This window comes from Hakea prostrata, chromosome 10 (assembly GCF_041222555.1).
Source record: "Hakea prostrata isolate BN-2017 chromosome 10, UWA_Hpros_2, whole genome shotgun sequence".
In the NCBI taxonomy this organism is placed as follows: domain Eukaryota; kingdom Viridiplantae; phylum Streptophyta; class Magnoliopsida; order Proteales; family Proteaceae; genus Hakea; species Hakea prostrata.
In genome coordinates this window covers 42,097,001-42,111,786 of record NC_142609.1, presented here as the reverse complement: position 1 = coordinate 42,111,786, position 14,786 = coordinate 42,097,001, and the positions used below count along the sequence as shown (strand labels likewise).

The 14,786-nt window shown below is 37.5% G+C and overlaps 2 protein-coding genes across 2 annotated transcripts; both read left to right on the top strand.

Annotated features, from left to right (window-relative positions):
• Nucleotides 1–1,723: 1,723 nt before the first annotated feature.
• On the top strand, nt 1,724–5,501 carry LOC149003108 (beta-glucosidase 12-like). Its single transcript, XM_089138977.1, has 12 exons — nt 1,724–2,068; nt 2,164–2,233; nt 2,417–2,475; nt 2,585–2,660; nt 2,749–2,826; nt 2,910–2,997; nt 3,084–3,425; nt 3,529–3,758; nt 4,581–4,612; nt 4,726–4,828; nt 4,939–5,023; nt 5,117–5,501. The coding sequence occupies exons 1-12, from the start codon at nt 1,787–1,789 to the stop codon at nt 5,283–5,285; spliced, it is 1,614 nt and encodes a 537-aa protein (XP_088995103.1). The 5' UTR covers nt 1,724–1,786; the 3' UTR covers nt 5,286–5,501.
• A 4,086-nt stretch (nt 5,502–9,587) lies between these two features.
• On the top strand, nt 9,588–12,813 carry LOC149003107 (cyanogenic beta-glucosidase-like). The gene is made up of 11 exons (XM_089136324.1): nt 9,588–9,933; nt 10,031–10,100; nt 10,215–10,273; nt 10,401–10,476; nt 10,573–10,650; nt 10,764–10,851; nt 10,940–11,278; nt 11,377–11,606; nt 12,138–12,169; nt 12,304–12,406; nt 12,707–12,813. Exons 1-11 carry the CDS (start codon nt 9,658–9,660, stop codon nt 12,793–12,795), a joined length of 1,440 nt encoding a protein of 479 aa, XP_088992450.1. The 5' UTR covers nt 9,588–9,657; the 3' UTR covers nt 12,796–12,813.
• Nucleotides 12,814–14,786: the final 1,973 nt, after the last annotated feature.

Below are 14,786 nucleotides of genomic sequence, written 5' to 3'. Positions count from 1 at the left end.
AATCATAAAGGAGAAATTTTACAGGAGCCGTCTCCGAACCATACTGTGCAACTCAGTGTTGGAAGGGGAAGCTATCGCCATGAGAGCTGGATTGATATTTGCACTTTCAGAAGATTGTAATCATCTTCTCGTAGAGTCAGATTGTAAAATACTGGTCCAATACATAAACAATGCTTCCAGCTCCCCTCCCCTATGCTTAGCTCCTCTGGTGGAGGATATTAGGGAGTTATGCTCATCTTTCCTCTCGTGCTCATTCTGTTTTGTTCCAAGAGCGATAAACGCAGTTGCGGATGTTCTTGCAAGGAGGGCCCTGTCGATCCCGTGTACGACGGTTTGGCCTATTTCCGTTCCTTGGCTTCAGTAGTTATGCTCTCCAGTTGCCTAGGCTGTTTCGCGGGTTGCATTTTCTTTCAGTTAATGGAAATTTCTTACCAAAAAAAAAAAAAAATTTTTGAACAGACTGTGAATTGATTATTTTATTTGACTTCAAAGAGCATTTGAACCACCCAATATGAACTTAATTTTAAATTTAATATTCACATCTAACTTGTTTAGTTTCGATAATTATTAAATTTCAAAATTCTTTTTTATTTGATCCTAAATCGGTTTTATTCTAATTTCAATTCTTCAAGCATAATCTTTTATCTATATACACTCACCTAGTGAAAGAATGCCAAGCTTCATTATTGATTTCTTTCTATTTTTTTATGGGTAAAAATAATCTCTTTGTTTCAATAATTAACTCACTTATATTTAACAGAAAAAGTGAAAAATATAGAAACAACTTGGCAGAAAATTCTCGATAATCATGAGAGCTAACTAATTCTCTTCATTCATCCAACGCGAATTTGCTCCCTAAGCATTCTTAAGCATTCTCTGCACAAATTTTACCAAATAGTCAAAATTACTTTCAATCACTATTCTTTGATAAAAATGTTAGAAAACAATTCTCATAAAAAACACCATTCACTCAAAAAAGACAATTACCAAATACGCTATTAATCTCCTCTTTAATACATAGGTGCATATAGGTGCCAGTGCATGGTAGATAATATTTTTCTTATACATACACTTCTTGGTTTTCAAATACGCCATAGACAATATTCAAGAACTTTTACCTTTAATATACAGTCTATAATTTAATACTTTAATATAGAAAGAAAAAAATAAAGTGAAAAAGAAAAAAATGAAAAATCCACCTGTAATATGAAAGTTCCAAATTACCCAAATGAGCTGCTCACGGACTACCCGTGACTCCGTGAGCTTTTAATCTCTTATCCTTTGCCGCATCTAAAATTACCTGAAAGTCCTTAAATAAGAGGGTAGGAGGGTAATTACAGTATTGTAACAGCCCAGCTTAAAGAAGATAAACAACTGCTCTAATACGTAATTAATCTGGTAATTACAATCGAGTGGTATTACAAAGCCCACCAATACAAGATGAGCTAATGTCTACCACACGTGTAATACATAATTAATTAATAATTACAATCTTTTCTTCCTTTATATGGTAAACAATCTCACATGAATCACATCCATAATTAGGGAAAAGACGAACAACAACTTGCTGGTGCTGGCATTTAATGCATGTCCTTCGAAAGTGGAATCCAGATTTTTATCCACAGTCACCATTCCTGTCTGGTTGATCAGTTTCTATATAAGGTGACTGGAGCTTATCAGATGAGCCATCAAGCTTCAACTACTAGAGCTTCTTCATTTGCAGTTAAATTTGCACCCACTGTTGTTATCTCTCCATTCTTGATCAGTTGAAGCTATCTCTGCTAAGATGTTGCAGGTTCAGACATTGCCAAGAGCTGAGTTTTCTGTCAAAACCCAACCATCTTTGCCCAAGCTTTTCCTCTCAGGTACTGAGAGTGTGAAGCTTGCTAGTTGGTCAAGGCCAGTTCAGTTCCAAAAGCAGAACAAATTCTGTATTCAAGCCCGCATTCCAGCTGGTATTGAGAATTCTAAACTTGCTGCTCCGGTTACCCCTGCCACTGAGGTTTCTGTGAGCAAGAAGAGTTTTCCACCTGGTTTCTATTTTGGCACTGCATCATCTGCATACCAAGTATGTACTGTGGAAGAATTTCGTGATTTTTGTTCTTGACCTGCGTAGAACACACCTGTTCCTTACCATGTTAATTGTTTTGTCTTCTTGATTAGTACGAAGGTGCAGCATTTAAATATGGCAAAGGATTAAGCAACTGGGATCATTTCTGTCACACATTTCCAGGTATCTATTTCTTATAGAGTTTATCATTTGAAGTAAAGATAAATCATAATTTGTAAATGGGTATGAACTAGAATTGTTGGGTAACTATCTAAAGTTCATGGGGTTCAATGTGAATTTGTTTTTGGTTTTTGGTTTTATTAAAGCAAATGTTTTGGTGATCTAGATCTCTCTGCTTATGAACAGAGAAAATAGCGGACAGAAGCAATGGAGATGTTGCTGTTGATTCCTACCACCGATATAAGGTGCATGGCACTTGGTCATCTTCTGAGGAATAATATATACTGTTCTTAATCAGATGGGATTAGTAAGTTTGACATGAAATTCTCACTAATCCCTTACTCTGCAAAACAGGAGGATATAGCATTAATGAAGGAAATGGGTGTGAATTCCTATCGATTCTCCATTGCATGGACCAGAATATTACCCAGTAAGTAAATTGGTCTCAATGGGTTTCCAGTGCAGAATCCAACTCATTCTCCACTTATCTATTTGTGTTTGCTTTCTTGACATTGTAGATGGAAAGCTAAGTGGTGGAGTGAACAAGGAAGGTGTTCAGTACTACAACGACCTGATCAATGAGCTCCTTGCCAATGGTCTTCTCTCTCTCTCTCTCATGGGTCTTTCATGTCAACATGCATGCATGCATGTCTTATTGTTTGTAACAATTAACTTGCAGGTATCCAGCCTTTTGTGACTCTATTTCACTGGGATGTTCCACAAGCTCTGGAAAATGAGTATGGTGGTTTCCTGAACCGCAAGATAGTGTGAGTATAACTCTTAATTCAATCATCTATTTCATCTTTACATGGTCTTGTATATATCACTATTAATTAATGGCAAAATGCTGCAGGGATCATTTCTGTGAATATGCTGATGTTTGCTTTAGAGAATTTGGTGATAGAGTGAAACATTGGATGACCTTGAATGAGCCATGGACCTTCACTGTTGGAGGTTATGTCCATGGAAACTTCCCACCCCCAAAGACGGATAATACTGGGGTAGATCCATATCTTGTGGCCCATAACTTACTCCTTGCTCATGCGACAGTAGTAGATCTTTACAAGAAGAAGTATCAAGCGATTCAAAAAGGGCACATTGGAATTGCACTGAATTACTTCTGGATGGTTCCCTACTCTGACAGCCCAGCTGATACAGCTGCTGCTCAGAGAGCTTCTGATTTCATGTTTGGATGGTGAGAACTCAGAACTGCACTACTAGTGCGCGCTTCTGTTTTAGTGTTCTACCAACTTAATTAACCTACAAGAATGTGTGTTTGAATTGTGTTGTTGTTTCAGGTTTATGGAGCCTCTAACCTCGGGTGACTATCCAAAATGGATGAGAGATCTTGTGGGCCCACGGCTGCCGAGATTCTATGAAGTGGAAGCTAACTTGTTGAGAGGATCATATGATTTCCTTGGATTAAACTATTACACTGCAAACTATGCTAAGGATAAACTCATCAATGGTGTTCAAATTCCACCTACCAACCCAAGCTATTCTACTGACAGTTATGTGGAGCAATTAAGTCAGTTCCAACTTCCAACATCACCTTTAATGGTTTAATAATTACCAAGTCAAATAATATTTTTATGGTAGCTGGTCCTTGGGGTTTGGGGGTTTGGCTAGCTCCTCTTCAGGAAGAAGGACCTTGCTTGGGTTCCTACGCATTTATTGCATGCACAGGACCATCAAGCCATTCACTTTGGGCGGTGGGATCGGAATTTCGATCGCAATCTTGACCGAAATTTCGGATCCTATGGCTGAAATTTCGGCTTGATGATCCTGCACATTTAATAAATGCGCAGGATCCAAGCTTTTTCGCAAGAAGAATATCTACCAGAGAGTGTCTAGTGAGTTATGAGAAGGCACCATGTATAATATGCTGGTTTAAAGGCCAACATAAACCCCTATGTCTACCTTACTTGACACCCACAACAACCTTAAAACCCAAATGCCTCCCTCAAACCCAATTTAGTTTCTCTTCCTTTTCGCTTTGTTTCTTCATTGCAATTTGACGTATTTTGATAAAATGGCATCAAAGAAACCAATACATACCCTACTTCTTCGTCACTAATTCCACCTAAAACATGGTCTTTCAAATCGAGTCTGAGGGAGGTACTGGGTTTCAAGGTGGTTGTGAGTTTTAGTGCGATAAAATAGGGTTTTATGTTAGCCTTTAGATCAACATATTACACGTGGTGCTTTCGTAGAGCTCGCTAGTCATTCTGTGGAAGATATTCTCCCTAGAGAGGAGCCGAGCGCGTTGGTCTTACAACCCAAGCCCAAATCTCTGTGGGCTGTTTTTCATTAATATTTATTTATTTATTTATTTTTGGTGTCATGGCAGCTCATAGGGATGGAAAGCCCATTGGTACACCGGTAAGAACCCACAATCTCTAGAAAATCTATATAGCCTTAAGTGGGCCTCTATTGGTTTTTATGGGCTGGCCCAAGATGAGCCTTCTGATGATCTTTTTATGTGAAATTTGCAGACTGCTTCAGATTGGCTCTTTGTCTACCCACAGGGAATGAGAGACATTCTAATTTACATCAAGGAAAGATACCATAGTCCTGTTATTTATGTCGCTGAGAATGGTAAATCAATGTTCATCATGAAGTAATGTTGAATCCATGCATCGGGTGATCTGGATCATTTAGACAAGTAATGTTGATTTTAATTTTTGTTTCTCCTCTTTTGGGTGAAGGAGTTTCTGATGATGGCTCTCTGAATGATGAAACGAGGAAAACTGCACTGCATGATCATCTGAAGTACCTTTCCGAAGCTATGGAGTGAGTAACTATCATTTTATAGAAATTAAATTTCAAAAGAAGGTGAAGAAAATTCACATTTTTTTTTGATGTGTCATGAATTTTTTTTTGTAGGACTGGAGTGGATGTGAAAGGATTCTTCTTGTGGTCATTCTTGGACAATTTCGAGTGGGACGCTGGATTTGAGTCTCGTTTCGGTATCACCCATATTGACTACAAGAATGACCTGAAGAGGACCGCGAAGGAGTCGGCTCACTGGTTTAAGGACTTCCTCAAGGACTGAACCCTTTCTGATGTTCACTAAATGGGAAATGGTGGACACAATGTGTTCTAATGTGTTCTACTGACTTCTTTTTAGTTTGCTTTACTGGTTTGTTTCAATAAGTCTACAGAGGTGAATACTAATGGTGGTGTTGGTTGCTTCTTATGCTCTATCATCTAACTTTTATTTCAAAAATGTTCTTTGAGTTCTCATGTGGGCATTGTAGTTTTTTTTATATTTCTTGGGACAATTCAATGAATATATCTTAAAATTAAGGGGTTATGTGTTCGACCTTCTTCATTTACGTACAACTGGTCTTACTGAATTTCATGTGATAATAATTTTATCTATAGGAGATGGTTCTGTGGTGGAAGTGGGTTTTCCAAGTTCAGAAAGAGTAATATGCAAGAGTAGAATTTTAGTTCTGACGTTCTAAAATGGCGAGAGGTTCTGATGTAAATATTTTTAAAACTTTATATAAATATTTGTTTTAATTGTGTCTTTTATCCATGGTTTTATTTAGTCCCACATCGGGTTGAGAGGATCTGATTATATGGTTTATATATAGTAAGGGCCTATGTATTATTAACTTGCCTGAACCCTATTGTGATCCTGCTTTTGGAGCTCTATATAAAGTCATTTCCGAATTTTCCTCCTTTGTCTCTCTGTAGAACCTGTATTTCACAAAAATACTAAAAATTTTGATTTTGTACCTATTTCTTGTGTCCATTTCCTCTCTCCATTTTGTTCAACTCTACCCTCTCCAACGCAAAACACTGTTAGACATCTCCACCCATACCGACCTCAATTATGGCTATTTCTTCTACAATCCCCCTTCATCTTCCTCTAGTTATTACCTCTTATTTCTTCTCTTCTTCAACTCTCAGGAGGAAATTGCTTGGGTGTTATGCAATTAATGTGCAGCGAACGTTCAAGATCGAGATTTTGATCTAGATTTCAATATCGATTGTCCGTTTCTTAAAAGTGTGAAAATATACTTTTCAAAAAATGACCAATCGAGATTTTTTGGAACACAGTGTCGTGCAAAAATTACGCAACACTGAAGTCGTACTTATTCTCTTAAAGACCCAACTCTCTCTTTCTTTTCAAAAAAATCTGTTTTTGAAATCACAAATTTTGTCGGACAAAACAACCAACTTAAGCATCTAATTAGCAATAACCATCGAGAGAGACACCACAACCACAAGAAAACGACCAAATACTTTTCTCCATGAATCTGACAGTGCTAGGGTTCACTTGGAGAAAACGATCAAAGTTAATTCCATGTCCTTTCTTAAATTGGATCTAGACCAATTTTGTTTCCTATCCAAGCACCATCTAGGGTTGGATATGAAGGATGAAAAAACAAAAAAGAGAAGAATAACCAGCAGAAGAAGAAAAGTATAAAAAGTTGTAGTCGGTTCCCATAAACATTTTCTTTTTTGATAAATTGATTTTTTTTCTTCTTCTTTCAAGTCTTTAACACGTTCTTTTTAGATCTTCTTATATTTACACGTTTTGAATCTCAAACATGCCATGTGATGATGACATTCCAGAACCACATGCATGCAATCGAAAGTTTGTAAATCGAAGTGTGTCAATTATTTTATTTGACTCCAAAGAGCATTTGAGCTATTGAATATGAAAATTGATTGGTTCTGATTCTTATTCAATTTATAAATCTATTATTCTATTCGCCCTCAATCGGCTTTGTTTTGATTTCTTTTTTCTAAGCACTGGCTTTAATACATGTAAACTCAACTAGTCAACAATGGCAAGCAAGTGACATGCATGACTTTATTATGGTTCCCACTCCTTGGTTGCAATCTCTTTGTTATTATGTTTTCTCGGCTTTACCGTTTCTTATTGACCTTAATATACAATTTATAATTTAATATTTTAAATTAATACAAATAGGAAAACAAAATTAAATCCACGACTCCAAGGTAATCTTTGCGGCTTGAAATTCCCCAAACGATCAGCTCACGGGCTTCACGTGAACTTTTAGTCTTTTACCCTTTTGCCAGATTTAAAATTACCAAAAGGTACTGAAATAGGAGGGCAGTTGCGGTATTTGTAACAGCTCAGCCTTAAGAGTTAAGAATTAAGGAGGGCACTTGGGATTTGAGGCGAAACCACATGCATAATTAGAGAAATGGGAAAAAGGAAAGAAAGAAGAAAAAGAAAGTCCAAGTTGGCGAATCCTTCAAAAGCTTGATCTTGCTAGGCTGGTGCATATGACATTGTGGTACCAGCAGTCCCTAGAGTTAGATAGATGCCATGTGGACTTCATCAAATTTCAGTCGCACATTGTGTAAGCATGTAGTCTTCTACTAGAAAAAGGTAGTTTCAACAATATTATGTAAATATAATGCTGTATGCATCGCACAACTGAAGAGAGGATAATCAAAGGAGATAGAACGAAATATATTTCACAAAAATTCTTCTTCACTCATAATCTTTAACAAAATTATGAAATTGATGATCATTGAATTCATTCAAATCATAATTTGATAGATTTTTTTTTTTTTGGGTTGCCAACCCCGGTTTCCAAGGCTTTGCCTTGACTAATCCAGTGTTCGACCCGGATCGCAAACCTGGTTGTGGTGGATGAGTCTCCCAGTGGGAATTTTTTGCATCCACAAAGATTCGATACCGGAATCTTACTTAAGCAAACCAAGCTGCTTACCACTTGGACCAACCCCGTTGGTTAAATCTTCTTTTTCTGATCTTCTTTTGACATAATGAGTCTTAAACACGTTTTAAAACTAGGCTTTTAGATCCTCTTTTGACATGTGCCTTTATAATTTATATTCACACCTTATGGATCTCAAACATGTCATGTGATGATATTCGAAAACCACGAGGATGCAAACAAAGGTTTGTAAATGTAAGTGTGTTTATTAGTTTAAATTCAGTTATTTAATTTGCCTCAAAAAAGCATTTGAGCAATTCAATATGAACATCATTGGAAAATTCAATACTTAGATCGCACCTGTTTGGTTTTGATTCTTCTTCAATTTCAAAATTCTGTTATTGGTTCTGTTCTAATTTTTATTTTCCAAGCATTGCATGACTTCATTATGGGTTTACTCTACTTGGTTATAATTTCTTTGTAAAAATAATCTGAGTCTCCAAATTCCCCAAATGAACAGCTCACGAGATACACGAGAGCTTTTAGTCTTTCACCGTTGGTCAAATTTAAAATTACCTGCTGGCCTATTTGATTACACGAGTCTGGAGATTTCAAATATCTAGAGATTTCAAATCTATGGAGTCATAATTTATAAAATTAATTGTTTGGTAAATATGTGGATTCATCCTGAAAAATTATTTGGTCGACATGATTTTTGTATATGTGCAAATGTTTAACGCTTTTATAGTAGTGGTAAAATCTCTAGATTTCACCTCATACTCATAAATCTACAGATTCACGTTTTTAGTGTAAAAAGAAGAATATCTATATTTCATGAATCCATGAATTTTCACAACCAAACGGGTATAAATTTTACATTCATGAATCCAGAGATTTCAAATTTCTAGATTCATGCAACCAAACAGACCCTTATAAGGCTCAAATAAGAGGGGTAGTTGTGGTACTGTACCAGGTCAGCTTAAGAAGATAAACAATGGTCTAATACATAATTAATCTGGTAAATTATAGTCTACTTGCTGTATTATAACAGCCCACCAATAGAAGATCACATAATGTCTACCTCGTGAGTGCTAATACATAATTAATTTGATAAATTACAATCTCCCATGCATTAATTAAGAAAAAGAAAGAATTACAAGTTGGCGCGCGCTTCAAAAGCTTGATTTTTTTTCCTAGGGTAATGCATTTGATGTGGTGGTGCCTCTAGTTTTTAGAATTTGATGTAACTCACGTAACTTCATCAAATTTCAGCCACACAAAAAGGCGTACAAAATTCACGTGGTGTTGCGGAGCACTGAGACACCTGTGGTTTTTAAAATTGGATGGTAACTCACGTGGACTTTGTCAAATCTCGATCACACAAAAGGGCATACTAAGATTTAATGGAATCCACATGGTGTTGTGGGCCACTTCTCGGCACCAAATGCACCTACGTAGTAAGATCATGCTTTCAGATCTTCTGCCACCGGCATGAATCATGTCTATCCGTTTCTATATGGGTCTTGCTTGGGTCCTGCGCATGACCATCAAGCCACCTGTTTTGGGCCGTTGGATAGATTTCAAATCTAACGGCTGAAATCTCAGCTTGACTTTAATGCACATGACCCAAGCAATTTCCTTTCTATATAAGATGATTGGCGCTTACCAAATGAACCATTAAGCTTGAACTCCTAGCGCTACTTCATTTGCTTTGTGTTTGCTCTCCATTCTTGATCAGTTGAAGCCATCTCTGCAAAGATGTTGCAGGTTCAGACGTTGCCAAGATCTGAGTTTTCTTTCAAACCCCAACCGTTGTTGCGCAAGCCTTTCCTCTCAGGTATCGAGAGTGTAAAGCTTGCTAGTTGGTCAAGGCCGGTTCTGTTCCAAAAGCAGAAGAGCATCTGCATTCGAGCTCATATTGCTATTACTGAGAATGCTAAACCAGTTCCAGTTACTCCTGCCATTGAGGCCACTTTGAGCAAGAAGGATTTTCCATCGGATTTCTATTTTGGCACTGCATCATCTGCATACCAAGTATGTTTTAAGAATCTTCTTTTTTGTTTTTGACATGCGTAGAGCGTAGAGCCTACCTGTACCTTACCATGTTGTTTGTTTTGTGTTCTTAAATTAGTATGAAGGTGCAGCATTTCAAGACGGTAAAGGAGAAAGCAACTGGGATCATTTCTGTCACACATATCCAGGTCTCTCTTTCTCTGTAGAATTTATTATTTGCAATAAAGATAAATCATAAGTTGTGGGTAACAATGTTTCAGTGCTCTCTCTCTCTCTCTCTCTCTCTGTGTGGTTATGAACAGAGAAAATAACGGACCGAAGCAATGGAGATGTAGCTGTTGATGCATACCATCGATATAAGGTACAACCATGAACCATGCTACCTGGTGATCTTCTTGAATAATACTGTTCTTAATTGGATGGGTTAAATAAGTTCATGACATTCTCACTCATCCCATTATCTATGGTTGTCTTTGTGTGCAAATCAGGAGGATATAGCTATGATGAAGGATATGGGTGTGAATTCCTATCGATTCTCTATTGCATGGACCAGAATTCTACCCAGTGAGTAAATTGGTCTCAATGTGTTCCCAGTGCAGAATCCAACTCACTCTCCACTTATTCCTCTATTTGTGTTAATTTGCTTTCTTGACATTGTAGATGGAAAGCTAAGTGGTGGAGTGAACAAGGCAGGTGTCCAGTACTACAACAACCTGATCGATGAGCTCCTTGCCAATGGTCCTCTCTCTCTCTCTCTCTCTCTCTCTCTCTCTCTCTCTCTCTCTCTCTCTCCACCCCCCCTGGGGTTCTGAGCCATTCATGTCATCATCATGCATGCATGTAACTTGCAGGAATCCAGCCTTTTGTGACTCTATTTCACTGGGATGTTCCACAAGCTTTGGAAGATGAGTTTGGTGGTTTCTTGAGTCGTGAGATAGTGTAAGTATAACTCTTAATTCAATCATCTTTACATCCATGGTGTTGTATACATAACTGCTAATTAATATATCATAATAACACAATGCAGGGATCATTTCCGTGATTATGCTGATGTTTGCTTTAGCGAATTTGGTGATAGAGTGAAAGATTGGATAACCTTGAATGAGCCATGGACCTTCACTGTTGGAGGTTATGTGCAGGGAATCTTCCCACCTTCGAAGACAGATAATGGGGTAGATCCATATGTTGTGGCCCATCACTTACTCCTTGCTCATGCAACAGCAGTAAAACTATACAGGAAGAAGTATCAAACAACTCAGCAAGGGAAGATTGGAATTGCACTAAATTACTTCTGGATGGTTCCCTTCTCTGACAGCCCAGTTGATACAGCCGCTGCTTCGCGAGCTTCTGATTTCATGTTTGGATGGTGAGAATCCTTGCTTCTGAGCTGCACTACTAGTGCTGCTGTTTTATCAACTTAACCCACAATAATAATATGCTTCTGTACATGTGTGTGTGTTTCAGGTTCATGGATCCTATAACTACAGGTGAATATCCTAAATGGATGAGAGATCTTGTGGGACCACGCCTGCCAAGATTCTACGAAGAGGAATCTAACATGTTGAGTGGATCATATGATTTCATTGGGTTGAACTATTACACTGCAAACTATGCTAAGGATGAACTCCTCAATGGTGTTCAGATTCCACCTACCAACCCAAGCTACACTACTGACAGTTATGTTGAACAATCAAGTAAGTTCCAACATATGACCTTGGATGGTTCACCACAAAGTCAACTAATATTTTATGCTGACCCCTTTGGACTGGTCTTCCAATTGTTAAAATTGTTGGTTTAGAAGATCGAGTGTCTAACCAACGGGGATTGGTCCAAGTGGTAAGTAGCTTGGTCCGCTTAAGCAAGGTTTCGGTATCTAAATCTTGTGGATGCAAAAAATTCCCACTGGGAGACTCACCCACCACGCCCGGTGTGCACCCGGTGAACACCGGATTAGTCGGGGCAAAGCCTTGGAAACGGTTGACAACAGTCAAAAAAAAAAAAAAAAGATCGAGTGTCTATTTAGAGAAATAGAAGATCGAAATATCGGCCGTTCGCAGCAGCTAAAGTTGAGCTCCTTTCATCCCATGCCCAACACGTAGCGGGCTGTTTATATTCTTTTATTCCTTTTATTTTTGTTTGGGTCAAAATTTTCTCTGGATTTTCTTTTTGGTCTGAAATTCTTTTGGATTTTAACTATTTATTTTTGGTGTTATCTGTTGTGGCAGCTCATAGGAATGGAATACCCATTGGTAAACCGGTAAGAACTCACAATCTCTAGGACATCTCTAGCCTTAAAGTGGGCCTTTATTGGTATTTTTATGGGCTGGCCCAAGTTAACTTTAAACTGTGATTAATGCCTACTGATATTTTTTTTAATGTATAAATTTGTAGACTGCTTCAGATTGGCTTTATGTCTACCCAAGGGGAATGAGGGAGATTCTAGTCTACATCAAGGAAAGATACCACAATCCTGTTGTTTATGTCGCTGAGAATGGTAAACCAATTTTTTTTTGGTACAAAGGCGCTTTTTATATATAGGGATAGGGATATTACATATGCCCCTGATAGGAGTTGAATCCAGCCTCCCACGGGGTCCTAACCATCCTATTACTCCTCCATTGGCGTAAACCAATATTCCTTATAAGAAGGATCTCAATCTTGCATTCATGCATTAGATGATCATCAGGATCATTTGGACATAGCACCCAATACTTAGAGGGAGATCCTGATCACAGATGGGTGGCTACATAAGTAATACATTGTTTTAAATATTTTTTTTCCTTTTTGGGTGAAGGAATTTCTGATTATGGCACTCTAAAGGATGAAGAGAGGACAAATGCATTGGAGGATCATCTGAAGTACCTTCGTGAAGCCATAGAGTGAGTAACTACCATTTTGTAGAAGAAATTAAATTTCAAAAGAATGTGAAGATTGACATTTGCCATATGACAAATTTTTTGTAGGGTGGGAGTGGATGTAAAAGGATTCTTTGTGTGGTCATTCCTAGACAATTTTGAGTGGAATGTCGGGTACACGACTCCTTTCGGTATGAACCATGTTGACTTTGACAATGGGCTAAAGAGGACCCCGAAGGAATCGGCATACTGGTTTAAGAACTTCCTCAAGGAATGACCCTTCTAATGATCTCTCAATGGAGAATTGTGGATATTATGTGCTCCGACCGATTTCTTTTAGTTTGCTTTAGTAGTTTGTTTCAAGAACTCTTCAAAATACTAGTGGTATTGGTGTTGCTTGCTGCTTATGCTCTATCGTCCTATTTTTATTTCAATCTTCTCGAGTTCCCATCTAGGCATTGTAGAATTCATATTTTGGTTAAGAGGTCTTGTGTTCAACTCTTTTTCATATGCCAATGGTCTTATTGAACTTTATGTAGTATGTCTTCATTAATTTTTTGGGAATCCTAGAACTCTAGGAGCTTAAAATATAGGATGAAATAATACAAAGAATAACTACAAGGAAATTTTAAAGAGCTTTTATGGGTAACTCACATAGGGGGGAATCTGGTGCTCACTAAATGGAAAAATTATATGGAACTCTTGTATGTACATCAAAATATTCTCTTATATCAATTTACTAAACTATCATTCCATACCCAACCCACTTAAAGTGACAAGAGTTTCACCTCCACTTAAGTGAGTTACATGTAAAAAGATTAAATTTATATCTTGAGGTTCCCATGCCTCAATACTCCATGCAATTTCAAAAGAAGTAAAAGAAGGTTGTCCATTCACACCATTGCAGGGTTGCTTGAGTAGCAAGCTTAATACTTCTTAGTGAAGAGGTTGTAGGTTCGATTTTACCTGATGATATATTATGCAACCCTCCATCCCCAATATATAAAAATTGCAAAAAAAAAAATTTCCAACACCAAAAGAATCTACAGTGTGCATTTTTATATATAAGTTTCATTTAGGATTTCACTACTATTTAAGGAGTTATATTTGTATTGAAAGGTGATTAACTTTAATACTTTAATTATAATATGAGAGTCATGCCTCAGTGCGCGTCACAGGGGTCCTCACCGCGAGGAGATCGGAAACGGTTAGATGGTGTAAGGGAGGGTGGTGGGGGGGCGATTTACCCATGAATATTATAGCACCCAACCTTCCGTCCAGCTTCACAAATATAAAAAGAGAATCCGGAATCAAAAGGGAGGAAAGCAACGTTGTCGCGCCAGAAGTTCTAGCTCAAATACAGGATCCTTTCCCTTTTTTAACACACAATTGTTCGCTTATTTGTTAAAATATGATATCATGTGGATAAAGTATAAGACAAATAAAAGAATTGAACGATAACAAAATTTAGTTGTGTTAAATTATGGGGCTAAGGATCAAGTGCTTTTGACTTTTCCCAGTAGTTAAAGGTGTATGGATTGTTCTTGAATTTTTTGGAGGGCTACCTGAGCACCGTGGTGTGTCTGGGCCAAGAAGTGACTTGCCTAGGTGAATCTTGGTCCTTGTGAATTGACAATCAAGAGGTCTAGACACCCATTCTCAAGAATCGATTCTATGTTTACTATAAAAGTACTAAACATTTGTGCATTCACAAAAATTCCATAGATTCATGTTATTTTTTTTATGAATTATGACTTCATTATTTTTTTGAAATCTCTAGATATGAAATTCACATTCATGTATAATCAAACCTGTCTTAGAAATTTTTAAAATCAAACCTCAGTTTCTTTATTTCCATTTTTCTCACCCCACCTTTCAAACAAACGCAACCTTATGGTTCTTTTGGGTTCTAATTTCAGTGTCGATTTAGGGTTCTAGTTGTTTCCCATCTGCTAGAGGATTTAGCAAAATATCATTACCAACGTAACTGGGAAAAGAGCATAGCAAGTAAACAAGGCG

Coding starts and splice junctions, on each gene's coding strand:
- LOC149003107 (XM_089136324.1), top strand. CDS start 9,658: ATGTTGCAGGTTCAGACGTTGCCAAGATCTGAGTTTTCTTTCAAACCC. Junction 12,170..12,303: donor GAATACCCATTGGTAAACCG/GTAAGAACTCAC, acceptor ATAAATTTGTAG/ACTGCTTCAGATTGGCTTTA. Junction 12,407..12,706: donor TGTTTATGTCGCTGAGAATG/GTAAACCAATTT, acceptor TTTTGGGTGAAG/GAATTTCTGATTATGGCACT.
- LOC149003108 (XM_089138977.1), top strand. CDS start 1,787: ATGTTGCAGGTTCAGACATTGCCAAGAGCTGAGTTTTCTGTCAAAACC. Junction 2,998..3,083: donor TTCCTGAACCGCAAGATAGT/GTGAGTATAACT, acceptor AAAATGCTGCAG/GGATCATTTCTGTGAATATG. Junction 5,024..5,116: donor TACCTTTCCGAAGCTATGGA/GTGAGTAACTAT, acceptor TTTTTTTTGTAG/GACTGGAGTGGATGTGAAAG.